General features: G+C 60.2%; 3 protein-coding genes across 4 annotated transcripts; all 3 read left to right on the forward strand.

Annotated features, from left to right (window-relative positions):
* The first annotated feature begins 308 nt into the window (after positions 1–308).
* SLC34A1 (solute carrier family 34 member 1) lies at positions 309–4,388 on the forward strand. The gene is made up of 13 exons (XM_040078311.1): positions 309–359; positions 568–687; positions 838–1,011; positions 1,359–1,487; positions 1,565–1,708; positions 1,817–1,928; positions 2,020–2,215; positions 2,414–2,509; positions 2,625–2,724; positions 2,954–3,121; positions 3,270–3,386; positions 3,527–3,651; positions 3,750–4,388. Exons 2-13 carry the CDS (start codon positions 582–584, stop codon positions 4,302–4,304), a joined length of 2,022 nt encoding a protein of 673 aa, XP_039934245.1. The 5' UTR covers positions 309–359; positions 568–581; the 3' UTR covers positions 4,305–4,388.
* A 575-nt stretch (positions 4,389–4,963) lies between these two features.
* On the forward strand, positions 4,964–6,320 carry LOC120759273 (alpha-2B adrenergic receptor-like). The gene has a single exon (XM_040078386.2). The coding sequence runs from the start codon at positions 5,197–5,199 to the stop codon at positions 6,223–6,225; it is 1,029 nt and encodes a 342-aa protein (XP_039934320.1). The 5' UTR covers positions 4,964–5,196; the 3' UTR covers positions 6,226–6,320.
* A 3,493-nt stretch (positions 6,321–9,813) lies between these two features.
* Positions 9,814–25,091, forward strand: GRK6 (G protein-coupled receptor kinase 6). 2 transcript variants are annotated; one of them, XM_040078042.2, is made up of 16 exons: positions 9,814–9,922; positions 12,959–13,054; positions 15,556–15,668; positions 15,977–16,054; positions 16,236–16,336; positions 17,534–17,626; positions 17,933–17,996; positions 18,565–18,705; positions 19,370–19,560; positions 20,321–20,358; positions 20,508–20,597; positions 20,683–20,891; positions 21,151–21,288; positions 21,508–21,645; positions 21,784–21,918; positions 23,458–25,091. In XM_040078042.2, the coding sequence occupies exons 1-16, from the start codon at positions 9,871–9,873 to the stop codon at positions 23,506–23,508; spliced, it is 1,728 nt and encodes a 575-aa protein (XP_039933976.1). In that variant the 5' UTR covers positions 9,814–9,870; the 3' UTR covers positions 23,509–25,091. The 2 variants fall into 2 exon arrangements, with proteins under 2 accessions (XP_039933976.1, XP_039933977.1); XM_040078043.2 differs by having other exon boundaries at positions 9,827–9,922; positions 22,707–25,091.
* Positions 25,092–25,699: the final 608 nt, after the last annotated feature.

Raw genomic sequence — 25,699 nt, forward strand, 5'->3', positions numbered from 1 at the left:
GGCTGAGGCTCCTCCAGCATCTCAGCATCTCCTCTCGGGCGCTGGGCTCCAGCAGTGCTTTGCTCATCACCGCAGCCCCCGGGCCGGCGAGGCGGGGGTGCCGGGGGCTCGGTACCCCGGGAACACGTGCCTCATCCTGCCCCGGGGCCGCAGCTGACGCGGGATGTGGCGGAGGTTACCCATTAACTGCAGGAATTTCTGGGGAGGAGATGAGCAGCGAGGGGCAACACGGGGCTCCTTAGACTTTGCTCTTGGCGGGTGTATAAAGGGCCGTAGCGCCCCACGGGCCGCTTCGCTGGAGGGACGCGTGGATGTGGCATGTGGAAGCGGCACTGCCCTGAGCGCCCGGCCAGCCCTAGGTGAGCTGGGCCCTGGGCAGGACGAGTCCCCTGCCTGCCCTGCCTGCCCTTTGGCAGCTCGCTGGGGTGGCACAGCAGCGGCTGGTGGCCCAGGGGGCCAACAGATGATGGGATGGTGCTCCTCAGTGGCGCCAGCGCCGCAGGGATTCGGGGGGACGCGGCGATCGGTGCAGCACAGCTGAGGTGACACGCGGCCACCTCTGCTCAGCCTCAGCAGGAGCGATGCTGCCCTACCGGACGGAGAGCCCGGTCCTGCCCGGCCGCTGCCCGGTGCGGGGAGGAAGGGTTGTGCACGGGCCACAGTTTGCCTACTGCCCCAGCCCCCAAGGTAGGTGCCCCCAGCCCTCCTCCTCCTCCTCCTCCTCTTCCTCACCTGGCTCAGCTCTGCTTCTGGCCAGACCCTGGCCCAGGCAGTGCTGGGCTCTCTGCAGGGAGGTCCCTGCAAGCACAGGGCAGTAACGTTGGTTACTCTCCCCAGCTCTGCACCGGCTGCCGGGTGCCCACAGCTGCCCCTTCACCGTCAGCGCTGTGCCTTGCCCTGACCATGGCTTCTCCTGCCCCGGCTCCCCGGGGCGCCTGCGCGAGGGCCGGGAGCTGGACGCGCTGCCCTGGCAGGGGCACCGCCTGGGCTTGGACGAGCTGCAGAGGCCAGGTGAAACCCTGCGGGTGGTGACGGGGGTCTGACAGCGCCTGGGCTGGGGAACACCCCAGAGATGTGACAGAGGCACCTGGGGCACTTGGGGTGCCAGGACTGTGGGGTGCAAGGATGGGAGGGGTGTGCTGGTGAGAGACCCTGGGGGGATGTGGGGAGAGCTGGGGCAGCTGACATGAGTCACTCCAAGGTGGGAGGAGATGGAGGGGACCCTGGGACAGGTGGCATAGCTAGGGACATAAGCCCTGTGATGCCAGGCGCCATGAGAGTGGCGTGAGGCTGTAGAAGCCTGAGAAGCCAAGGCCATGCCATAGCAGGATTTTAACGCTCTCTCTTGTCTTGCACAGAGCTCGGGTGCTGGGCCAGGGTCCAGTCCTTCTGTGTCTCCCTTCTAAAGGTGCCCCTGATGTTTGGGTTCCTGTACCTCTTCGTGTGCTCTCTGGACGTGCTCAGCTCTGCCTTCCAGCTGGCTGGAGGTAGTAGGGTGGCAGGGATGCCTGGGAACCCGATGGCACTGGCAGTACCAGCAGCCTGTGCTCACATTCTTTTACAGGCAAGGTGGCGGGGGACATCTTCAAGGACAACGCCATCCTCTCCAATCCAGTGGCTGGGTTGGTGGTGGGCATCCTGGTGACCGTGCTGGTGCAGAGCTCCTCCACCTCCACCTCCATCGTTGTCAGCATGGTCTCCTCAGGGTGTGAGTTTGTCCATGAGGCTCCTGGGGACCTGAGCTTGAGGGAGAGGATGGCTGGATGGGGTCACCTGAGCTGGGCCATGCAAGGCTAGCAGGTCTCTCTGTCCCCAGTGCTGGAGGTGCGCTCTGCCATCCCCATCATCATGGGCTCCAACATCGGCACCTCGGTCACCAATACCATCGTGGCCCTCATGCAGGCTGGTGACCGCAGTGAGTTCAAGCGGTGAGAGCTGGATGGGTCAGAGGACTCTTCTGGGGCTGGGGGCTGCTCCTCAGGACCACCTCATGCCAGCGGGCTCCTTCATTCTGTGCAGGGCTTTTGCCGGTGCCACGGTGCACGACTGCTTCAACTGGCTGTCAGTGCTGGTGCTGCTGCCACTGGAGGTGGTGAGCGGGTACCTGCACCATGTCACCCACCTGGTTGTGGCCACCTTCAACATCCGCAGTGGGAAAGATGCCCCCAACCTGCTGAAGATCATCACAGAGCCCTTCACCAAGCTCATCATCCAGGTCTCCTCAGCTGTTTTGTTTGCCAGCGTGGTATGCCCCAGGCTGGTGGTGATGTCCTCAGCACTGGTGTCCCTTTGATTGCGGTTGTATCCAAGTGTCTCCAGGCTGGCAGCGGTGTCCCCGTGCCAGTGAAGATGTCCCCAGCCTGTGGGTGCTGTTAGCCCTCAGGTGCCCTCTCCAACATGTGTGTTGTTGCAGCTGGACAAGTCTGTGATCACGGGCATCGCGACAGGGGACGAGAGCCTGCGCAACCGGAGCCTCATCCGTGTCTGGTGTGGCCCTGCATCTCCACAGGTGAGGGACCCGTGGCCCTTCTGGGGCCACCCAACCATCTCACAGAAGATGGGTGGTGGGCGAGGACCAGCTGAGGACACTGTGGAGCCAGCTGTAGCCCACCTTCTCCCTGCAGGTGGCCACTGTGGGGCTTGGGACCCCCCCAAACTGCACATCCCCTGGTCACTGCAGCACTAAGGGCATTGAGGTCCTCCACAACATCACCAGGCAGAAGTGTGAGTAGGTGTGGAGGGCTTGGGCAGGGCTGGGACGCAGGGCATGGGGCTGGGGAGGGGCAAGTGGGGCTGGGGGTTGTACATGTGATGGAAAAGCGCTGGAGTCATGATGTGGGGCAGAGCTGGGAGATGTCATGCTGGGCTTCAGGTGTGGGGCTGTCTGTGGGGGCAGGTTTGTGAGCAGGGCCGGGCCAGCCCCAGCCCCTTGCCCAGCCATGCTGTGGGGCAGGTGAGCACCTCTTCACCGACACACCACTGCCTGACCTGGCTGTGGGGCTGGTGCTGCTGGCCGGGTCCCTTGTCGTGCTCTGCACCTGCCTCATCCTCCTGGTCAAACTCCTCAACTCCCTGCTCAAGGGGCAGGTGGCCAAAGCCATCCAGAAGGTCATCAACACCGGTGAGTAGAATGGGGACCACATGCCACATGGCCACCCATGCCCATCTCCACCTGCCATCCTCAGACCTGTCCCTGGCTGCCCCTGACCCCCGACCCTGATGTGTCCATGCCCATATCCCTGTTTGTGTCCGTGCCCGTGCTGTGGCAGACCTCCCACACCCGCTCAGCTGGCTCACCGGGTACTTCGCCATGGTGGTGGGTGCTGGGATGACCTTCGTGGTGCAGAGCAGCTCTGTCTTCACCTCGGCCATCACACCCCTGATCGGTGAGTCCCAGCCATTCCTCGTCCCCTGCCATGTGCCATCCCCTGGCGCTCGGAGGGACAAAATGAGCTGCGCCTCCTTGGGAGAGGGTGGGGATGGCCCTGCCAGGAGCGATGGGATGGATGCGGTGCCTCTCCCGCAGGCCTGGGGGTGATCAGCATTGAGCGTGCCTACCCACTGACCCTGGGCTCAAACATTGGCACCACCACCACTGCCATCCTGGCTGCCCTGGCCAGCCCCGGGGACAAGCTGGCCAGCTCCTTCCAGGTACAGTCAGCCCAGGCTGGGCTGGGTGGGGTCACCGGGCAGGGCAGGGGCTGGGGGAAGCGCACGTGCCCAGCCTGATGGGGATGCCGTCCTTGCAGATTGCTCTGTGCCACTTCTTCTTCAACATCTCGGGCATCCTGCTGTGGTACCCGCTGCCCTTCACCCGCCTGCCCATCCGCATGGCCAAGGCGCTGGGCGAGCGCACGGCCAAGTACCGCTGGTTTGCCGTGTTGTACCTCATCATCTGCTTCCTCCTGCTGCCCTCCCTCATCTTCGGCATCTCCATGGCGGGCTGGCGGGCGCTGGTGGGGGTGGGCACGCCCTTCCTCGGCCTCCTCTTCTTCGTGGGGCTGGTGAACGCGCTGCAGGCGCACAGCCCCAGGCACCTGCCCAAGTGGCTGCAGACCTGGGACTTCCTCCCCACCTGGATGCACTCGCTGCAGCCGCTCGACCGCGTCATCACCCAGGCCACCCTGTGCTGCACCGACCGCTGCCGCAGACCCGAGGGCTGGGAGGAGCACGAGGGAGCTCCCCGCGACAAGGCCAGGCTGGGGCTGGACAACAGCGCCGTCTCCTACCCCGAGGAGATGCCCAGCCCCACCGTGCTGGTGGGCTCCTCTCGCCCGCTCCCGCACGGTGCCACACGGCTGTAGCTGGCAATGCTCACCCGGGCTGCTGCTCCTGTGGCCGCTGGTGCCCACCGTCCCCGCTCAGCTGGTGTCTAATAAAAGGGGAGCACCCAGGCCCCTGCGTGTGTCTCTTTGGGCCCTCCCTCTGCAAACCCTGCTGCCCCTGGTACCCCACACCCACCGTGCTCCCCATTTCCCACACACCACCACTGCTCAGCCCAGCTGGGGCTGGGGACACACCAAACACTCCTGCTCCTGCTGTGGTGCACATGGTGATGATGCCACAGCTAAACCCCGAAGTCTGTAGCCAACTGTACTGAGCTGTCACAGGCAGCATCTTCTTTCCCGAAAGGCTGAGCTGGCAGGGTCCACAGCAGCAGCACGGGACAGCCAGGCAAGGTCCTGGGCTGGGATCAGCAGGATGCTGCTGGGCTGGGATCAGCAGGATGATGACTCGGCATGGTTGGGCAGTGCCCCAGCAGCACCAGGCACCCTCCCACCCGTGGCTGGAGCCCTTCTGCCATGGGGACCCTAAAGGGAGCCCTTTAAGTGGCAATAACAGCTTCTCCCACTGCCCACAGATGTTTGGGCTCCTGCCAGCGATATCGGCCCACCCTCCCTTCCCTCCCTCCTTCCTCCCCGCCCTCCTCCGGACTGGGACCAGCAGAGCCAGCAGCGCTGCCGTGGGAGCCTCTCCGTGTTCCCAGCACCGCCACTGTCCCGCATGCCCAGCCGGGCAACCACTGAGCCAGGACGACCTCGCCACCAGACCGGGTCAGCGTGGGAGTGGTGGCAGCCGGGAGAACCCCCCGGGGACTCAGCGATGCTGGGGCTGCGCCCGCGGCCGCTTCGGGACCGGTGAGCAGGGTGGGGGAAAGCCCCATGGGGCTTCATCTGCTTGAGGGGCCGGGCCAGCATGGAGCCAGCCGGCGCCCTTCCCAACACCTCCGGTAACGGCAGCGGCGCTGGCAGCGCCCCACACTCACCCGCAGCCACGGGGCTCATCCTGCTGGCCGCCCTCTTCGTGCTGCTGGCCACGCTGGTGGGCAACGCTCTGGTGGTGCTGGCCATCTCCACCAGCCGGGCCCTGCAAGCCCCGCAGAACCTCTTCCTCGTGTCCCTGGCCTCGGCAGACATCCTGGTGGCCGTCCTCGTCCTGCCCTTCTCGCTGGCCAACGAGGTGATGGGCTACTGGTACTTTGGTGGGCTGTGGTGCAGCCTGTACCTGGCGCTGGACGTGCTGCTCTGCACCGCGTCCATCGGGCACCTCTGCGCCATCAGCCTCGACCGCTACTGGGCCGTCACACGGGCGGCGCGGCTCAACCTGCGCCGCAGCCCGCGGCGGGTGAAGGGCATGATCGGGGCGGTCTGGGCGGCGGCGGCCCTGGTGGCACTGCCACCGCTCCTGCGGCCGCGGCCGGGCGGGCGGGAGTGCCAGCTGAGCCAGGAGACCTGGTACGTGCTGGCCTCCTGCGCCGCCTCCTTCTTCGTCCCCTGCCTCGTCATGGTCGCCGTCTACTGCCGCATCTACCGCCTGACTGCCCGGCGGACGGCCGCCCTGCTCGCCGCCCGCTCCCCGCGCCCCGCCAGCGGCGACGGAAAGGTCTCGGGAGTTGGGATGCCGGGGTGGCGGCGTCGGAGCCAGCACCAGAGCGTGTTGCTGTGCCGCCGGCGGCTGGTGCGGGCGCGGGAGCGGCGCTTCACCGTCGTGCTGGCAGTGGTGATGGGGGCCTTCGTGCTGTGCTGGTTCCCCTTCTTCTTCACCTACAGCCTGGGGGCTCTCTGTGGGCAGGGCTGCCACGTCTCCAAGCCCCTCTTCAACTTTTTCTTCTGGATCGGCTACTGCAACAGCAGCGTCAACCCCCTCATCTACACCCTCTTCAACCGGGACTTCCGCGCTGCTTTCCGTCGGCTCCTCGCCGTCCCCCACCGGCACCGCACTTAGGGACCCACTGGGACACCGGGGACACGGCCCTGCTCAGCATTCACAGCATTCACAGCACCCGGCCCCACCACAGATCCTGGCAGTGCCGGTGTGCAGCTCGGGGTGCTTCTGGAAATGCAGGATTGAATAAAACGGGACCAAAGCCTGTGCCTGGGGCTGGTGTCTGCCTCCAGGGAGCCCGGAAAAAATAGTGACACCAACTGTCAGCACCTTTTGTCACCTGCATCACCCCACATGTCTGCCTCGCAGCAGTGGTGGTGACAACTTGCTGAGGCAGCTCCAGTGAGTAGCAGCCCTCCTCACTCTCAGATGAATGTCTGTGTCCCCCAGCACTCTCTCGTGCAGGGGATGGACCCCACGAGGAGACAAAACCCTCCACGTGGCAGAGTCACCAGCACTGGGCTGAGCTGGCTGTGCCACCACAGCAGCCCAGTCTGCCCGTGCCGCTGTGCCTGGGCTGTCCCCTCTGGGAACATGCCAGCCGTGCTGTGTCATGGGGGCTCTGTGAGGGCACACACGTACCCACAGTGGGGTACAAGGGTTGCAAGGCTGTCATGGAACACCCCACATCCTGCTCGGGGCCTGTACTGGGATCTTGCTGCAGGAGGGAAAGCAGGAATGCTGTCCCAGCACCGGAAAGGCCATTGTCCCTGGGGAGAGTGTCAGAGATCGGATCGCATGGGAACAGGCTCCGGCACAGCCTGACGTGCAAGAGGCCACAGAGGCAGCTGTGGGGCGAAGACCTGGGGGCAACCACATCCCCCTTGGGGGGGCAGAAGCCACCCCACACCCACCCTGCCTGGCTGCCTGCCTCGCTCTGCACAGACACCCCGGGGTCAGGGGCTGCTCCACTTCTTCAGCTTTGCTGCTCAAAATAGAAAATCTCAAAACATTGGACTTTCTCTGGGCTAAAAACAGCTGCTGGCGCCTGGGAGCTGGAGCCTAAGGAACACTGGCCTCCGCCAGCCCCGCCAGCCCCTGCTGGGATGGGTGCAGCTCAGCTGGGGTCTGGGGGCACTGGATGGGATGGGGGGCTGGAGGGGATGGGGGTGCTCCCTGCAGTGAGGATCCCTGCGCCTGCTGGCCCCGTGTGGGGAGGCTCATGGTGTGAGCTTTGGAGTCAGCAGAGGTTCCCAGTGGGATCGGGTTGGGATGGGTCCCAGTGCTGACTCCCGGAGGCGTCTGGCCCCAGTGGCTGGAGCTGCACGGGCACTGCCTGCGGAAGGAGCTGCCCTATCGCTGCTGCCCAGCTTCCCCTCCTGCAGCCGCTATTCTCCTTCTCACAACTAAACAACATTTACTTCTAAAAATACCCAGATGAGGGCAACTAGTGGGGACCTGGCCAGGCCACTGCCTGCCTTGCTTGGGCAAGGCAACACCAGCATATCGGGGCAAAATCTGAGTCCACAAAGGGAGATTCAGGTTGATGTCTGAAACATCAAATCCTGAGAGCTGGATGAGGCGTTGGGAGCACCTGGTCCCCCTCTTCGCCCGACTGGGGTGCTTAGGAAGAGCTCCCTCACCGAGCATCTCCCACTGCATCCCCATCCAGCACATCAGCCTGTTCACAGCAGATGTGCTGAGCAGGTCAGTCCATATCCTTGCAGCAGCCATTTTTGTTCCAAGTTTGTACAAGTTCTGTTTCTCTGTTTAATCTGCTCCAGCATGACCTTTATTCCTGCCGTGATCATGAGCCACTGTGACTCCGGTGCCACCAGGAGAGTGGCTTCCCTTGGGGTGCTGATTGTTGCTGCCCAAATGCAGCACCTGTGCCTGCAATTGCATCCTGTATTTTCAGGCCTTTTCTTCAGTTTCCTAAGATTGTTTTGAATTACTGCCCCAAAAAGCTTGGGTTCAGAGCCCCCTCCCTTTCCAGCCATGTCATGCCCTCCACAGAGCTAAAAAGCAGAGTGGCAGCTCCACCACCCGAGCTGATGTGTTGGGGACATCAGGATCCTCTGGACACTGGTGCTGCTCCAGCAGCTGCCCATTGTCCATGATTCTTGTCAGCGATGGGAACAGCGCTGCAAAATGCCAGGTGGGAGGAAACAGAAAATAGCAACCCAAGGGTTAATACTGGAAATGGGAGGAAACAGAGTCATCTCATTTTAAGTTCAAAATAAACATGTGCTAGCTTTGGAAGGAGACAGCTCTAAAAGAGGAGCTCTCACAGCATGAGCTCATCCCTCCAGGCAGAGTGACAGAGAGTTTACCTCCAAGGTGTGGCAGGGCAAAGCATCCTCCTCCTCCTAATCACTGCAGATTCATAACCTGAAGATGTGACATCTGATCGCCAGTGGATGCTGAAGGGCACAGCGGCCACAGGCAGTACCGGCTGCATGGGCAGTGAGTGCTTGAAGTAATTTGTGTTATTATCGTCCTCACTACAGCCTGAGAACAGGAACCCTTCTCCCCTGCCCAGTCAGGGACCTGCCCATCATCTCCATGCCCTGACCAGCACCAACCTCACACCTGCTGCCAGCAGATCGGGAAGGAGACTTCTCCCGTGGGCTGGAGCAAGAGACAAAACACGTGGGAAGGCAGAGGTGACGTCCTCACTGCAAAGCCAGGAGCAGCACGAAGCAGGGCAGACATCACTCGGTTTAAGAAGATTAAGGAGCGGTTTTGTGCCCAGGACAGGCAGGGAGATGGGCAGGTGACCTGAGGGGCCACAGGTCATCAAGGTGCAGGCCAGCTCTGCAGGGAAACCAGCGACTGGTTTGCTGGGGACCATGTGGGGAGAGGTTCTCATACCACAGCTCCTCTTCAGACAGGGTAACGCTGCTGCTGATTTTGGTATAAATTTTAAAAAATGGCTTTTAGAGAATTATTAAAATAATTGGTGGAAAGAAACCGGCGGGAGCTTAAACACCAGAATGGCACGTGAGTTGCCAGGGTCAGCTGCCCGGGGGGGGGGGGATGAGAAAACCAAAACCTCCACGGCAGCGGTGACCACGGAAACACGGCACAGCACCGGAGCGTATGTCATTCACCCCGTGAGCGAGCGGGATTGACCGGGATACCGGGAAAACACACGCGGCTGCTCGGACTTTATTCAGGCTGCGAAGGTGGGGAGGCTCCGTAACTGGTTCTAACAGCGGAGCACGGGACACCCCGGAAAGATCGCGCCCCGGGAAAACAGCACCATAAACAGGACACCCTGCACGCCCTCCCGGCGCTCATTTATAGGCAACCTCTCAGCCCCATCCACCACAGAACGCCCAATCACGACTCGCTCTGCGGTTGAGTGGCAGTTCCACACCCAATCAGATGACGCGGAAGGCGGGGCTCCCCGTGGAGGGGGTCTCCCTTGACGCTCCCCCTGAGTGACACTTCGCCCTCCAATCAGCGCCCGCCCTCTCGCCCCAGCAGAGTTTCGCTGTGGCCGCCGGATGACGTCACAGCCTTGGCCCCGCCCCGCCAGCCGCACCTCGCGGCCCCAACGGGAGGGAGGTGGCGCTGCGGAGGGGGCGAGGCTTCCTGAGGAATCGACCAATGGAAGCGCGGCGCGGGAGGAGCGAGGGCAGGCATTGGCCGGGCGGGGCGCGGGGGGCGGGGCGCGGCGGCGGCGGCGGGCGGGGGGCGGCGGGCGCGGGCCGAGCGCGGGGAGTGGAGCCGGCGGGAGGCGGCGGCGCCCGCGGGCCCATGGAGCTGGAGAACATCGTCGCCAACACCGTCCTGCTCAAGGCCCGCGAAGGTGAGCCACGCCGGGCACCGGAGCCGGCGGGGCGGCAGGCCCGGGCTGCTGGCCCCGGCGGTGCCGCCCCGGGGCTCGGCCCGGGCGGTCCCACCCGGGGCATCGCGGCCTTGGCTGGGAGCGGGGAGGTGGCGGCGCGGGCTGGGCACAGGCGTTCGGCTCCCCCGTCCGGAGCGGGGGTTGCCCGGCTCTGTGCTCGCTCCGGGGGTGCGGAGCTCCCTCCCGGTCGGCCTCGCTGCCTCTCCGGTGCAGATCTCCCCATCTGCCTCTTCTCCCGCTCCAGAGGCTGCCCCAGCTCCTCTGGCACACGGGAGAGTCAGCTTTGGGTGCCGTAGGAGGGAAAAAAAAAAAAAGTTAATTCCAGTCCGGTAAACTGCTGCTTCCCACACGCGGGCCGATCCCGAAACTGCGGCGGGGAGCCCCGCCCGTCCGCCGCCTTCACACCAGCCCCGGCCGCCGTCTGCGGGGCTCCCGGAGCTCTGCTGCGGGCCCACAACGCTCCCACTGCTCCCGGGCACGCTGAATTCCAGGCCCCGTGTGGGATACAGCCGGGCAGCAACGGGGCCGTCCTGAGGATACAGGCGAGCTGCGTGGAGAAGCCTCAGGAGGGGATGGGAAGTTTCACACAGGAACCTGGTTCTTTGCAGAGAGGATCCGCTTCAGCCAGGCATCGATGGGTTCATTAGGTCACATATTTGGTGGGGAAATACAGTCCCCTCTGTCCCGTGGTGTGCGGTTGGTCAGACCGAGCCATCCTGGAGCCTGAGATACCCGCTGAAATCCAGTTAGAAGGCTTTGAAGATTAGATTTGTGGGAGCAAAAAGCAGCGAAATTAGATTTGCACGGGCAGAAACATTTCCAAGCTGCTTGAAAACCAGACTAAGTGTAAGGACTCCTGGCACAGTGACCGTGGAGGACCATGACGTTCGGGTTCACAATGGCGAGGTTTGGTTCAAAACCAAGCAGCAGGGTTTGTGACCTCCAGGCACGAGGCCCAGCCTCCCACGGAGTGACCCGGAGACTGGCTCCTGTTGTGCCCTTGGGGAAAGGAGTTTTGGCACTGGTGCAGCACGAGGTGCTGGACGGCTGCTGCTCCTGGTGCTCTGCTGGTGCCTCTCCCTTGGCAGCAGCAGGCAGTTTTGCAGGCAGAAACAACCCAGTGTCACATTTGTGCCAGGTGATTCTAGGGCTGTTAGAGCTGTAGCTGTCCATGCTGCCTGTCCGTGACTCTCCCACCTGTGGCTGGGTGACCGTGGTGGCCACTGGGTTGAGCTCAGACAGTTCCTGTGACAGGACAGAGCTACTTTGCAGGCCAGATCTAACAGGGCTGGGTTCTTTGCTCCAGCCCGGCCTTTTTGGAGCTTCCTAGGTTGGTGTGAGAGTGCGGAGCTGAGCTGCGATGTGCTGAGGGGCTGCTGGCATCCATCTTCAGCTGCTGCCACAGCACGACCATGCCCTGTGTTTGGTCTGGCCCAGGGAAGGTGAAGGATCCTTGTCGCTCTTGCCCTGACAGAGGGACGACAGTCCAGCTCTCATCCATCACCCAACCGTGAAGCTCGCTCCTGGTGATCTCTGGGTGGAGGCAGCCCATCCCCAAACCAGGGGTGCTGGGAAGCTGCTGTGCAGGAGCCCAGCTCCCTGCTGGACTGTCGGCCGCAGTGCTGGGAGGGCGGGGGAGAACCGCGCGTGAAGGGCGCTGGAGCCTCCTTTCAAAGCAAACAACTCAAGGAAATGCAACCTCCGGCTGCTGTGGGGCTTTGCTCTGCCTTTCCATGAGCTCTCTCGGGGTGAGGATGGCCTGTCCTCCCCTGCCCTCGTTTCGCTGCCCCCGTCCGTTTCATTGTCGCTGACAAGAAGGTGTCTGCGCCGCTGGTTTCTTCCAGCCCTGCTTACCCTTGAGTCACTTCCTTCCTGAGTTTGTACAATCGTGTGGCCCAGCTGCTGCTGCGGGGCAGATGCAGTGCAGGGACCTGTGGCATGCCAGGGGCTCGGACCTGGGGCTGGCACTGCATGAGGCTGACCAGGATGGCCTCATCCCACCTGCCTGTCCATGCAGGGCCTGCTGAGGCACAGGGAGATGGATGCTGGGGGCCTGTGTCTAGGGTTTGGGGCTGAACTGCATCTGCAGTGGAGGAAAGTGTTATGAAAGTGTTTCTCAAGAGCTGATAAATTATCTTCAAGCCCTCTGTGATTTCAGAAGGCCGGGCCGTGGGCCCAACTCTTGGCCCAACCACTTTGGCAGGGTGATTTAATGAATTTCCAAAGAGAGGTGGGAAATTGTGTGTGTTGGCACTGGGGAGGCAATCCCTGGAGGTTGGCTGATCCAGGGTTGGCTGAGCAATCAGTACGTAGTGCTTGCTATGATGTAAATTTTTTGGTCTATCTAGAAGCTTTCCCACCCTGTCCTACGGCATTGGGCATTTACTCCAGCAGCTGAAGCTGGAATAATACCTGGTTCTTGGATTTTCTGAGGCTGGCTTATCTCTGGAGATAGGTGGGAGTGTCCTCACTTCACAGGTGGGAAACTGAAGTGGTGAGCCCCAGGCAATGCAGCGAGTTTGTCTGTGGAGCCAGGATTAGAGCAGGAATTCCTGTCTCCCAGTTTCATGTCCTCCCTCTGAGAGCCCCTCCCTGCAGTAAGCAATCAGTCTGGAATGGTAGATGGCATGAACATCTTTACTGCAGCAGGAAGAGCTTCACACCAAGCAAGGCATGGCCTGGAGGGGTGATTAGTTATGCAGAGGTGCTGGGAACAGGCCTGGGAGCCAAGAACTGCTGTGGCTGTGGACACTTCCTGCTCCTGGTGGGATTCTCCCATCATGAAAGGTCTTCAAGTTCTTGTTTGGGGTTTGTTCAGCAGCCAGAGGTCGGTCTGTCCATTTCCAACACTTTTGTCCCACGAGGAGATGGTGGTACCACTTCGGTCTTGTTTTCCTTGCGTGGACTTTGAGAGAGGCTCCTTCCTCAGGCGAGGCCAGGCTGCAGTCAGACACCTTTGCTTCCTGACTCATGGTGCTGATTTTGTGTGCCCTGCAGGTGGTGGAGGAAACCGGAAAGGCAAGAGCAAGAAATGGCGCCAGATGCTGCAGTTCCCCCACATCAGCCTCTGCGAGGACCTTCGGCAAACTCTGGGTGAGCTGCAGGGCTTGGTGGGAGCCGGGGGCTGAGCCTGTGGGTGGGAGTTGTGCACCCCAAGCTGAGGGTCAGGGACGTACAACAGGGAAAATCCCAGCCAGGATTACTTAGAGTTCAGAGTGTAGGGAAGAAATAATGGGTAGGTCAGTGGCTGATGATGTACTATGAGCTTCACTAGGGGAGCATCACCTTTTGTGTGCAAACAGACCTGCTCCGTGCTGCAGAGCTTTGGAGTGTCACTCTGGGGCGCCTTTGCAAAAATAACAAAGTTCCTGCTAGGGTTCTCTGTTCTCCCTGGCTGGATTCAGCTCAGCTCCACAGACCTCAGCTTCTAAAACTCAAGCAGTAGCTCTTCTCAGGCAGATTGTTCTTGCTGTGTGGAGTGGATGAGGGCTGGTGTTGAGCAGGGCTTGGCCTGTCATTTTCATTCTGTACTTTGTACTCTTCATGGTTTTAATGTTGTTTGTGTAGCAGGCTTGGTCCTGAGATCATGTGAAATTGTTTTGGGGCACAGAGGGTGCAAGTGCTTTGCTTCCTGGCTTGTTTAAGTTTTCGATCCGGATTCAGCTGCCAGCTGGAGAGTGGCACAGCGCTGGCCTTGTTTCAGAACAGGTGTCACTGAAACGAATGGGTTTGGGAGGTTTCTGCAGCTCAAATTCTCGGTTCTGCCCTGCCCAGGTCCTCCAGTCCTGGCAGTCCTTTGGGCCCCGTGGAACTGTAGTACTTCGAGAAACTCAGCCTCACTCATCCACACTGTAACCCTCAAGCTCCCAGCAGCCCCGTGCAGGCTGTCCCCACCTCCCTCTGCCACACAACATGCACCATCTCTCAGGGCTGGCTTCGCAGCCAGATGTGACTGTATGGAGACTCCAGCCCTGGATTTGCTGCTGGCTGCCTCTGGAGCAGAATGGGGCTCCGGCTTGGGCTCTCCTTGCAGCTCCCATCCTGACCGTCCAAACCCTTTCAACCTCTTTGACTTGCAATGCCCTCAGCAGAGCTTTCCCTCAGCTTTTGTCCATCCTGTGCCTGCAGCCACCCTTCCTGTGGCTGTCATGATGTTTTCCAGCACTGGTCTTCACCCATGTGCCAGCAGCGAGTGCTGGTGGTCTCTGTGTCTGCAGTCCTGCTATCCAGGACAGTGACCTTGTGAAGATTTGGGAGGCAAGTCCTTCCCAGCCACTGGCTGTCACCACCCGTGTCTCACTTCCCCTCAGAGAGGCACGTGAGGAGTGCTCTGACCCAGGTGACAGCAGCTTCACTTGGTTTTCCCGTGGGAGAGATGACCCTGTTCCTTGAGTGCTTGGGCACTCTTTGGCTGGGGTGTCTTTCTTTTCACCTCACAGCCTGCTGGAAAGGCGTTTCTTTCCTGTTCCAGACTCTTGGCAGGACCGTGGGCACGGTGGGCTGGTTGCCCACTGCAGAATTAAGCTTTTTGTGCCCTGACCACAGGGAGTAACCTCGTGTGAGCCTGGGCAACGACCAGGGCAGCCGAAAGCTTCTGATCTCGCCAACAGCAAATTCTGGTCCTCCCCAGCTGGAGGGAGGGAACTCCTTCCCCTGCAGACACAAGGAAACCGGCTGGTGCGGCGGAGCTGGTGAGGCCACCTCCTCCCCCACCACAGCCTGCCTGGCTCTGCATTCTCCTGCACCCTCAGGAAGCTGCAGCTTCCTCGGGAGAAACTGCTGCACAGGGAGGGGAAGGCTGGCAGTGCCCGGCGCTGGGATCCCCTGGGTGGCTGCACATCTGCACTGCAGGCAGCCCACAGCCCCCCGTGGCAGTGGCTGGCACAGAACTGTGTTCTGGCCTGCCATCAGACAGCGTCTTGTGAGTGAAAGGGGAGGAAAAAAGCAGAGAACTGGAAGTGCTCTGGGTAGTCAAAGGGGTTTGTGCCTGGGCTGCTGGAGTTCAGAGAGGGGTAGGAGGAATCGGCAAGAGTTGATGTACAAGTAAGTTGCTGTCCCATGGAGTGGGGGGGTTCTGACAGCTGTGTGCACATCAGCAAATCATCTGTGGGAATGGTGCTTCCCATTTTGATGCTGCTGCTTCCAGCAGGGCCTTTGGGAACGCAAGTGGTTTGAAGGAGTGATCAGAACAACTCTTGGCCTGGAAGATCTGCCTTGAGATAAGCTTGGTGTGCTCCTCATGTTCCAAGGAAAGCTGTGTGTCTGGAGTAGTTGGTTGATCTCTATGGAGAGAGAGGAGGGCCTTTAGGCAAGCAGCTGATGTGGAGGTCCTTTGCTAGGAACAAGAGTTTCAGGCTGAACAGAACAGCAGGTCAATCCCCTTTCAGGGAAGAGAGTCTTCCACAGGGGAATGTGGAACCTCAGCAGTGTCCCTTGTCCCACTGGGTGCACTTCACTCCCCTGGCAGTCTCAGGCCGCTGGGACCTGTCAGCAGCCCAGCTGAGGTGTCAGTGCCCCCACTGCTGCCTGCCCGGGGCGGTGGGCTGGGGCTGCTCCTCTGGGATTTGGCAGCATGACCTTCTCCTCGTTCGCAGAGCGGGACTACCACAGCCTGTGCGAGAAGCAGCCCATTGGGCACATGCTCTTCCGGCAGTTCTGCGACACACGGCCCGAGCTCTCACGCTGCGTCAAGTTCCTGGATGCCGTGGTAAGAGCAAAACCCATCAGGCTTCACTGGGGGTGTCAGGGATGCTCCTGACACCCTGGGCATGAACTGGTTGGCTGGGTGCTCCAGCAGGTACTTCTGGGAACATAGGGTTTTCCTGCAGGAAAATCCTGTGAGTCAGAGCCCTGATAGGGCTGGGCCTTTGCTTAGGGAGATGTTTGCTGGAGATCTGGTTTTCAAGGAAAGCACGGGGATCTTTGGGCAGAGGGCGTTGCTGCTCCACAGCTGTTGCCCAGTAGCAAGCCGGGTTTCTGGCCGGCCCTGCCCGTCACACTGTTTGCTCTCTCCAGGCAGGGTACGAAGTGGCTCCAGATGAGAAGAGGAAGGAATGTGGGCAGCACCTGATTGAAAAGTACTTGAAGCCAAACGTGAGTAAGAGGGCTGTGTTTGCTGTCTGCAAGGGCAGAACGGTTGGAAAGCCAACAGCTGACATTGCCCATGTCCTGCCACAGCCAACGTGCTGAGCCACCACCCCAAGCCACCACACTGCTTTGCCCACTGACCCTTGGGCTCTGCTCCCTGTGTCTGACTCCATCCCTTTGTCCCCAGAGTGAGGACCATGTGCCTGAAGTTCCTTCACAACTGGTGGGTGCCTGTTGTGAGAGGCTGGAGCAGGAACCTTCCAAGGAGCTCTTCAAGGAATGCACTAAGTAAGCTGGAGGGCTGGGCTGTGCCTGCAGGTCACACATGGCACGGGGATGATGCTGCAGCTGACTCACCTTGTCCCCCGCGGTCCCTTCCTCTGGGAGAGGGAGAGCTGGTGCTAAAGCTGGGGCCTGGGGAGTTTTGGGCCAGCAGTTTGCAGCCCAGCTCCAGGAAAGGAGACATCCACAGGGATATACCCTCCTTGTGCTGTGGGAGCAGAAACCTGCCAGTCCTCCCAGTCAGAATTGCCCTTTGGGAAGACCCTGTACCAGTGCTATTGCCAGTGTTGTGCCAGGATCTTGCAGGCTCCTGCCAAGCTGAGCCGATAGCTGCAGTCTGTGCCAGCTGTCCTGTCCCACCGAAGTGGCTGTTGGGGTTGGGTTACTCTGGCTGCTGCTGCAAGGGTCTAAGGTCACCTCTGTTCCCATCACAGAAGCAGTGGCCGAGGTCCTGGCTCCGGGTGTGAAGCGGAAGCTCTTGGGCAAACCGGGCTTGCAGCCTCACCCCTCCCTGCACAGTAGCTGGAGTGTGTTGCCTAACTGAGTGCAGGGCTGTGGCAACACGTTTGCTGCAGTCTTCTGGGGAGGCTTAGCTCCGTGTGTGGTAACCAGTGTCGTGTCTGAATGCAGAGCCTCCGGGCTGGGCCCTGCCTGCTCTTGGCAAGCTCTGAAAGGGGAGAGCCCATCCGCTTCTCCTTGATGCGTGTTTCCAGTCTAGACACTGTGTCTAAGGCTCCTCACTCTGCTGGGCAGCCCTGGCACAGCTCTCCAAGGCAGTTAGCTCTCTCGAGCGGGATCCCCCGTGGCCTTTTGTGCTGGATATTCATCTGATAGTGAACCGCTCAGCGCCTGGTGCTGAATGTTGCTAGCGGCTGATTACAGCCCGTGTGCACGCTTGCCCTGTGAGCAGAGGGGCGATTGCAGAGCTACATTGTCCCACTTTGTCCTGCAGCCCTGGCTGGTGCCAAGAGGCCACAATTAACAGTGGCAGCCGGGTCCCAGGGCGCTGCTTTTGTCACAGTGGTACCTCCAATGCACCTTCCTTTGGCATCAGGGTTAGCTTGGAGCGAGGCTTTCTGGGCCAGAGCTATGGCAAAGTAAACAGTCTTTTGGGGCTGTTCACCTCCTCTTTCCTGGGGCTGCTGGCTTCTTCCAGGGCTGTGATCAGCTCTCAAGAACCCTGTTGGCTCTGCTCTCTCCTAGGCTTATCCACGACTACCTGAGCGTGGCTCCCTTTGCCGACTACCTCGACAGCTTGTACTTCAACCGCTTCCTGCAGTGGAAATGGCTGGAACGGTAACGCTCCCCTCACCTCTGGGAAACCTGCACCCTCCTCACACAGCCTGCCTGAAGGGTCCTTGGGGCTCCTTCCTGTGCTGGGTCCTGGCAGGAGCCAAGAGCCTGGCCTTTGCTGTCCCTCAGAGCCCTTTACTGGCACCAGCAGCAGCCCCAGCCTTGCGTGCCTTGCGGGGAAGCAAGGCCCAGTTGAGCAGGGGTTTGGGGTGAGCCTCAGTCTGTCAGGCCAGGGCATGGAGGTGCTTTGGGCTTCAGCCTCTGCTCTCTCGTTATTCACATCTGACTCTGGTTTCCTTTCCCTCACAGGCAGCCAGTGACCAAAAACACTTTCCGCCAGTACCGTGTGCTGGGTAAGGGCGGTTTTGGGGAGGTGAGTAACCACCATTTCCTCTGCATTCAGGGTACCAGGCAGCCACTGTTGCCTGCTGCCAGAGGCAGAGCTGGGTTGGCCATCAGGGCCAACAGGCACCTGGAGACAGGTGCTGCTGGTGGGGTGGGCTGCTGGGCTGTGTTTTGGGCCTTGTGTGACCTGTCAGCTCTCCCTGGAAGGCAGGAGCTCAACTCTCTCGAGGTGCTGGAGGTCAGGGAGGTGTTGTGCAGGGTTGGTAGCACAAGCCCTGTGGTACCTACTGCTAACTCGCCAGAGTCGGGTGTGTCTCCAGAGAGCAAACTGCACTCCTGAAAACTTGCTGCCAGGCTTCCCTCTGTTTATGGAGTGGCCTTCTGTCTTCCCAGGCACCAGCCATGGCGCTGCTAAAGGTGTTAGAGGTGTTACAGCTGGCCCCTGCTTCTCTGTAACACCTGGAGCTGTCACTGTTAGCGGTCTTTGCTTTGACAATGGGCTTCTTTGCCTTCCTGTGCCCCTTCCTGAGAGCAGAACCTAGACCCCTGCTCTGGAAATGGCAGTGGGAGGGTGCTGAGCCTTGTCCTCCCTGCAGGTGTGTGCCTGCCAAGTGCGTGCCACAGGGAAGATGTATGCCTGCAAGAAACTGGAGAAGAAACGGATCAAAAAGAGGAAGGGAGAAGCCATGGCCCTGAATGAAAAACAGATCCTGGAAAAAGTGAACAGTAGGTTTGTAGTAAGTACATAGGAATTGCTCTCACTTTGCTGCAACGCTGGATTCTTCCTCCGACCAGCCAGCCTGGCACCTCTGTGCTCCTCACCTGGTGTGGAGAGGCAGGAGCAGGCTCTGCCCGTGGAGCAGGGTCCTGATGGCTGCACATCTCTCACAAGGCTGGGTCTGGCAGGACCTTCAGTGCCTCCACAACATGCTGTAAATGCATCCAGAGTCAGCCCCCAACACCCACTAGGTGTTAAAGGCGCCTTTGTGACTTTTGGGGCACAAGCAAACAGTGGGAAATGTCTCTCCAGACAATGGGGTGGGGAGAAGCTCAGCCCTGAGATGTGTGATTGGGAGTTCTGCCTTGGTGCACTGAGGTGTTGAAAGCCTGAACCTGCCTTTGCAGAGGGTTCATCAGATGCTGCCCCAATGTTGTTGTTGAGTGCTGCCTGCCCCTGGGGGGAAGCAGCTTTGGCTCAGGGAAAGTGTCCTCCCTTAGGGGTGTGCTGGGATTTCTGGGGACTGCCATGTCCTCCCTGGCTTCACACAGTTCCTCCTGTGCTGGCAAAGGCCCAGCCCCGAGCCTGTGAGTGGCTGCTTGGGTGGCAAAGTGTCCATGGGAGTGTGGGCACCTCCCTCCTCCAGCTGTGTCTTCTAACAGCCTTTCTGCCCTGAATTGCAGGTGAGCTTAGCCTATGCATATGAAACTAAAGATGCTCTCTGCCTAGTGCTGACCCTCATGAATGGAGGGGACCTCAAATTCCATATCTACCACATGGGAGAGGCTGGTTTCGAGGAGCCCCGGGCAGCTTTCTATGCTGCTGAGATCTGCTGTGGCCTCGAGGACTTGCACCAGGAGAGGATAGTGTACAGGTGCGTGCTGCCTGGTCCCTGCTGGGAGAGCTTGTAGGGCCTGCAGCAGCAAGAGGGTTCCTGCTGCTCCTACCAGCCCAGCTGAGTCTGCCTGCTCAAGAAAATAAGCTCGGGCTTGAAAGCAGTGCAGAGCTGAGTGAGAGGAATCAGGAACAGAAAGCTGATCTTGAGAAAGGGAGACCTTAGCTTGGCTTCCTTGTGCTGGTAAATGATCGCCAAGAACAGGATGTGATCATGTTGTGAATGTCTCGGGGCAGGCACTGAACTCCTTGGGTGGTATTGACACTAGAACAAAGGAGGGTAGGCTGCCCCAACGTGCTCAAGAGCTGGGGAGGAGGGAGAACAAGTCGATTGACTGTACTCACAGGGGTGTGAGGCAGTGTTAGGATAGCATGGCTAACGCTGGCCAGGGAATCCCTTCTGGTCCTACCTTGCCCTGGGGCAGGATAAGCAGAGAAGCCTTTGCTCCTTCTCACTTGCTCGGCCTGCCCCATAGTGAGTTCTGCACCTGCAAAGAGGGAACCATCCCCAGGCTCACTGCAGAGGGTTGAAGGTTGTTGGGTTCCACCTCTCTGCCCAGGAGGGGAGAGCTTGCAGAGTCAGCTCTGGGGCAGAGGGTGAGGAGAAGGTTATCTGTGTGCCCGAGGCAGGGGCATTGCATCCTAAAGTTGCTTATCTGTGACTTGTTGAGATGTGGCTGTTGCTTGTGTCCTTTGCTTTGACAACAGGCTTCTTGCTAATCAAGTCCCTTCCCTCCTAGGGACCTGAAGCCAGAGAACATACTACTGGATGACCATGGTGAGTGCAGGGTCAAGAGGAGCCATCAGGAGCCATGAGCCTGAGTTTTTTTCTCACTCTGCTTGAACCAGGGTTACCCTGTGTTTTTGGCAGCCTCAAACACTGCCCCCTGCCTTTCTCCTTGTTCACTTGTCCCCTCCTCTATGCAGGTCACATCCGTATCTCAGACCTGGGACTAGCTGTGCACGTGCCTGAAGGCCAAACAATCAAGGGCCGGGTGGGGACAGTTGGCTACATGGGTGAGTGACCCTGGCTTGCACAAAAAGTGCTTCCAAAGATTCGCTCTCCCTGCCCTCACACATCCCTCCCCCCGCTCCTCGGCAGCTCCGGAGGTGGTGAAGAACGAGCGCTACACGTTCAGCCCGGACTGGTGGGCTCTGGGCTGCCTGGTGTACGAGATGATCGAGGGCCAGTCCCCCTTCCAGCAGCGCAAGAAGAAGATCAAGCGGGAGGAGGTGGAGCGGTTGGTGAAGGAAGTGCAGGAGGAGTACTCGGAGAAGTTCTCGCCCTGCGCCCGCTCCCTCTGCACCATGGTACGGCTGTGCAGCCCTGTCCCTTCACTCACACCACTTCTGTGCATGCAGCAGCAGAACATCGGGGCTGCTCCCTGCAGAGGTGACAGCCAGCTTGCCTTGACTCTGATGAGGCAGCACGGGAGGGTTGCGAGTGCCTTCGCTCCTTGCCCAGCTGCCTTGCAAGCGTGTGCTCTCCCTAGAACACACTGCAGGAGCCCAGGGCTGCTCCTGCACGGGGCACCCTTCACCCAGGACATTGATTTCCTTTGTGTCACAGCTCCTCTGCAAAGACCCTTTGGAGCGCCTGGGGTGCCGAGGAGCGGGGGCCAAGGAAGTGAAGGAACACCCTCTCTTCAAGCACCTCAACTTCAGGAGGCTGGAAGCAGGCATGCTGGACCCTCCCTTCAAGCCAGATGTAAGTGCCCATCTATTCCTGACCTTTTCAGTCACCGGTGCTGTCAGGGGAAGAGGGAGCCCTGGCATGGGGAGATCCCCTTCCCTGGACCTGGCAGAACAGGGGTCCGGCAAGCTCTGGGCTGCAGGGAGAGGTGGCCTTGGCTTGGCCATGAGCAGCAGTTGGAGGTGGTGACATCAAGGTGGAGCTTGGCATTAGAGCAATCTTTGTGCTGTGTAGCCCCAGGCCATCTACTGCAAGGATGTTCTGGACATCGAGCAGTTCTCCACGGTGAAAGGAGTGGAGCTGGAGCCCACAGACAACGACTTTTACCAGAAGTTTGCTACGGGGAGTGTGCCCATTCCTTGGCAGAACGAGGTAGGTCTTTGCTCCTGCTTGTGCCCACCACGGCTGAGGACAGTGTCCCCATGGTGTCCCCACTACTCTCTTGCTCTGCTGGGCCCTCGTGATGGGCTCCGTGTGGCACTTGCTGCAGCCTTCTTTTCCCTCTTCCAGATGATCGAGACAGAGTGTTTTAAGGAGCTGAATGTCTTTAGCACGGATGGCACAGTGCCCCCAGACCTGGACTGGAAAGGGCAGCCTTCTCCACAGCCCAAAAAAGGGTTACTCCAGCGCTTGTTCAGCAGACAGGTAAGGGTTTGCCCAGCATTTCCTCCCCAGTCAGTCTCCCATAGCAGTGATCCTGCTCCTGCCTGTGCTGGGCAGGCCTGGCAGGGAGGTGGGCACGAGGGGGCAGCGAGCAGTCTCCCCTAGTGTTGGGTGGCCAGATCTGAGGGCTTTCAGGGACACCTGTGCAAGGCTGCAGGAAGCCAGCCCTTGGCTGGCTGGCACTCCCCATGCTGGGGGAGTCAAGGGGGCTGGGAAGGAGTGTCCTGGCTAAACATGCTGGAATCACCCAGGCAGAGGGATGCTGAAGACTCTAAAATATTAAATCATCTCCCTTCTGACATGGATAATACCATCCCTGAACAAGTCCTTGCTCTTGGAACAGGCTGTCTGGGCTCCCCGGAGCACTTCTGCCAGATCTTGAGCCAGGCAGAGAGCAGCTCTTTCGAGGGATGAGGAGAACACAAACATGTTGCAGCTGCTGTGGGCTTGCTTGTCTGCCTGTTTCCTCTGCCCGGGACAGTCTTTGCCTTCTTTCCAGGCCTGGCAGAGCCCGGGCTGCTGCCTCCCAGCAGCTGTGTGCAGCTGTAGGACTCCAGCATGTTTGGCTCTGGACCCACTCAGCCACCTGGTGCTGACTCCTGCTCCTTGGCAAGCTCCGAGTTGCGCTTTGCAGTTCAGTGGGCTGCCCTAGCCAGAGCCAGCTCTGGGGATACCCAGCCCTTCCCGAGGCAGGCAGGACCTGCCAGAGGATGGGCAGCTGTTTGTAGAAGGGGTTGAGCTGTGATTTCCCACGTGTTTTCTCTTTCCAGAGGTGAGCAGTCACTCCTGGCTGCTCTGCTCAGGGAAATACCCGGTGGCCCACGGACATGGCAAGATCTGGGAAAGAGGAGTGTTACCCTTCAGTGACTGTTCCCTTTCCCCTGGCAGAGCACAACCTGCTTGTTGTTCTAACTGCCCCCTGAGCCACTAATCCAGCATCCCTGCTCTTGCTGCCTTTGTGGGGGAGGCCTTGCCCTCAGCTTGAGCCAAAGTTGCCCCTGCACTGCCGCTGCTGGGAGTTCTGCTCCCAGGGGGCTGGGGGAAGTTTCTTTCACTCCTCTCCGCATGTCCTGGACACACAGAAGGGTTGAGAAACTGTGAAGGGTTTGGCATTGCCTTGTGGTCAGACTCCCATTTCAGCAACAAGGGCTTCAGCTGCTTTCGTGGCCAGCTGAGCCCTGAGCGGGGCCAAGCGCCTGTGCTGGCACTGAGCTGTGTCCCTGGGTGGCTGCAGTCCCTGGAGCCCAGCTTCCTTGCAGCTTCTGAGCTAGCCAGCTGCGTGCTCACCAGCCTGTCTGCCAGGGGCTGAACCTCCAGATGCAGCTGGACTGTTCTCTGCAGTCTGGGGGTCCCCTCCAGCCCCTTGCCTCCATGTAGCTCTCCTGCACAGTCCGGGGGAGGGGGCCTGACCCATCCCTGCCAGAGGGCAGCTGTAGGCTGGGTTGTGTGACCGTGCTCACCCTCTGCTTGCTGTGCTCCTCTCTCCCTCCCTCCTCCCTCTCCTTGCCCTTCTGACTTCAGGACTGTTGTGGAAACTGCAGCGACAGCGAGGAAGAGCCCACCCGGCTGTAGAGCACAGCTTGTTCTCCAGCCCCGGGACCCCCTGGCCTCTCCCGAGTGCCCAGCCTGAAGGACACGGTCGCAGTGGCCCCACAAGGTGGATTTGTTTACAGTTTTATACGTCTGTATTTGAAGACTGTGAGGATGATTCCAAGGCTGGCAGCAGCACTGGGCTCAGGTTGAGGTGCCTCTGACCACGAGCGAGCCCTGAGACAAAGCCGGACAAAGCTTCCAAATCTGCCACTTGGGATGGTGCTGCTGCCACCGGCTGCCACTCCCGTCCCAGGCCCGGGGTGGGAGGGAAGGATCATGCCGGCAGGGGCCGAGGCCAGGCTGGAGCAGCTCTGCTGACACATTCCACGGTGCCGAAGCGGCGCCGCAGGTTTGCTGTATATTTATATATGTCGGTCTGTACATATCACATGTCGGTTTTTAATCTATGGGGGGGGGCCTGCACTGCCCCCACCCTGTCACAGGCACAAATGTCCTCCTCTGGGAGGAGCGACGGTCCCAGCTTCGTTCCAGGGAGTCCTGCACAGAGGCCTTCCATGCCTTGAGGTGTCTAAATCCTCTTTCCTGGACCTTTCTGGCCATGCTGAGTTGTCCTGGCTCCAGCGGAGTCCATTGCTCAGCCCCGAGGCGCAGGAAAGCGCTGTGCCAAAGCGTCTCCAGTCGCGTCCTGGCAGCAGAGCATCACTGCCTTGTCCTCGTGTCCCTGTCTGCTGGAGCCTCCTGCCTCGTCTCACACGTGCTGCCGGCCCCAGCGAGCTGATCCCGAGCCCCTCTGCAGACCCCTGGCACAGAGGGACACGGCCGCTCCCGGGCACCTGCTGCTGCTGTGGTGTGATCCCCGGCACGCTGCGGGATGGTGACGGCGCGGTTCCGCCGGCTCTGGACCTGTGCATTCCAGAGCTGTGGCCGTCCCCAGGCCCAGCTCAGGGGTGGAGGAGCAGACACATAAAGGACCCTGCTCTCAGGGAGCAAAGCTGTGATAAAGGGAATGTCCCTTCCTGGGGTCGTGTGGAGCTGTGACCCAAAGAGTGAGAGGGCTGGGACCAGCTTTGTGTCCCCAGGGGTTCTGGGGAGCCAGTGCAGCTCCTGCACCCAGGGGCAGGAGCCCTCCGTGAGGAGCAGCGTGGGGATCAGCCCACCTCTCCGTTCAGCTTTTTCTGTCCTCTTGTGTACACCTGTCCCAGCTGTGTCCTCAGCAATAACTTGTCCCTTCTGTGTGTGTTTGTGCACACGTGTGTGCGTGTGCTGCTGCCTCTGCTCATTCTGAGCCAGGCCCCCCAGGGGGGCTGAGCACCTACTTGGACCTGTGGTATCATTTGCTTGCCTTGCACTAAAGTTGGAGAGTATTTAAATTTTTAACCTTTTGTTAAATGTAAAGATTTGCTGTGCCTTGTATTGCTCTCGTGTCATAGCGGGGGACTGTTCTGGGCCATCCGAGGTTGGTGGCTGTTAGAAGGGGAGCAGGGACCTCGTTTCTGGCTGCCACGGGCTCTGCTTGTGCTCCTGTCCTGCAGGGACGGGCTGGGGTTGCTCTCCATGGCAAAAAGGCTGATGCTGGCTGAGCCCCGAGTATCACAGATGACCCTCAGTGTATTCTGCATGTTTGGGTCAGTGTCGGGGCATGACAGGTATCAGGCCTTGTGCTGTTGGGATGCTTGTGCCTGCTGTGGTCCCCTCTGGGACATGTCCATCCACAGCACAGCCCCTCTTGGGCTGTCCCAGGTGTGCTGTGAGGCCAGGATGGAGTCCTGCTGCCCTCTGGTCACTGAATTACTGCTTCAGGGGGGCCACCACGAATGAGAACCTTGTGGCAGCACAGAGCGCTGCTCCTTAGCCCAAGGAACAGCCTCTCCAAGGGGGGACCCTGCAGGGCGAGGGTCATGACGGTCACCAAGGGTGGAGCAGCCAAAGGAGGGCAGCCTGGCTGGGGACACAGGGTGGGTTTGGGGTCCAGGGCTGGCGGCAGCAGCGACAGCCTCGTGCGCAGCGCGGGGGGGCCACACGCAGCTGCACTGGGATGAGAATAGCAAGTGCAGCCGGGTAGCTAGGGAACAGTTGCTATGGGAGCGGGCCGAGGAGGAGTTCTCACACTCAGAGGGGGCATCTTGGGGTAAAATCCAGGAATTTTCTGCAGCCGTGGAAGGAAGGAAGGCAGGCAGGGGGATGGGGAGTGCTTGGGGATTGCTGTTCC

The sequence above is a fragment of the Hirundo rustica genome, chromosome 14, assembly GCF_015227805.2.
Source record: "Hirundo rustica isolate bHirRus1 chromosome 14, bHirRus1.pri.v3, whole genome shotgun sequence".
In the NCBI taxonomy this organism is placed as follows: domain Eukaryota; kingdom Metazoa; phylum Chordata; class Aves; order Passeriformes; family Hirundinidae; genus Hirundo; species Hirundo rustica.

Bases quoted from the DNA above. Each gene is read 5' to 3' on its own strand.
- LOC120759273 (XM_040078386.2), top strand. From the start codon at position 5,197: ATGGAGCCAGCCGGCGCCCTTCCCAACACCTCCGGTAACGGCAGCGGC.
- GRK6 (XM_040078042.2), top strand. From the start codon at position 9,871: ATGGAGCTGGAGAACATCGTCGCCAACACCGTCCTGCTCAAGGCCCGC. The intron at 15,669-15,976 runs GTAAGAGCAAAA...TGCTCTCTCCAG, and splicing joins TCAAGTTCCTGGATGCCGTG to GCAGGGTACGAAGTGGCTCC. The intron at 16,055-16,235 runs GTGAGTAAGAGG...CTTTGTCCCCAG, and splicing joins AAAAGTACTTGAAGCCAAAC to AGTGAGGACCATGTGCCTGA.
- SLC34A1 (XM_040078311.1), top strand. From the start codon at position 582: ATGCTGCCCTACCGGACGGAGAGCCCGGTCCTGCCCGGCCGCTGCCCG. The intron at 1,709-1,816 runs GTGAGTTTGTCC...CTCTGTCCCCAG, and splicing joins CAGCATGGTCTCCTCAGGGT to TGCTGGAGGTGCGCTCTGCC. The intron at 3,652-3,749 runs GTACAGTCAGCC...CCGTCCTTGCAG, and splicing joins AGCTGGCCAGCTCCTTCCAG to ATTGCTCTGTGCCACTTCTT.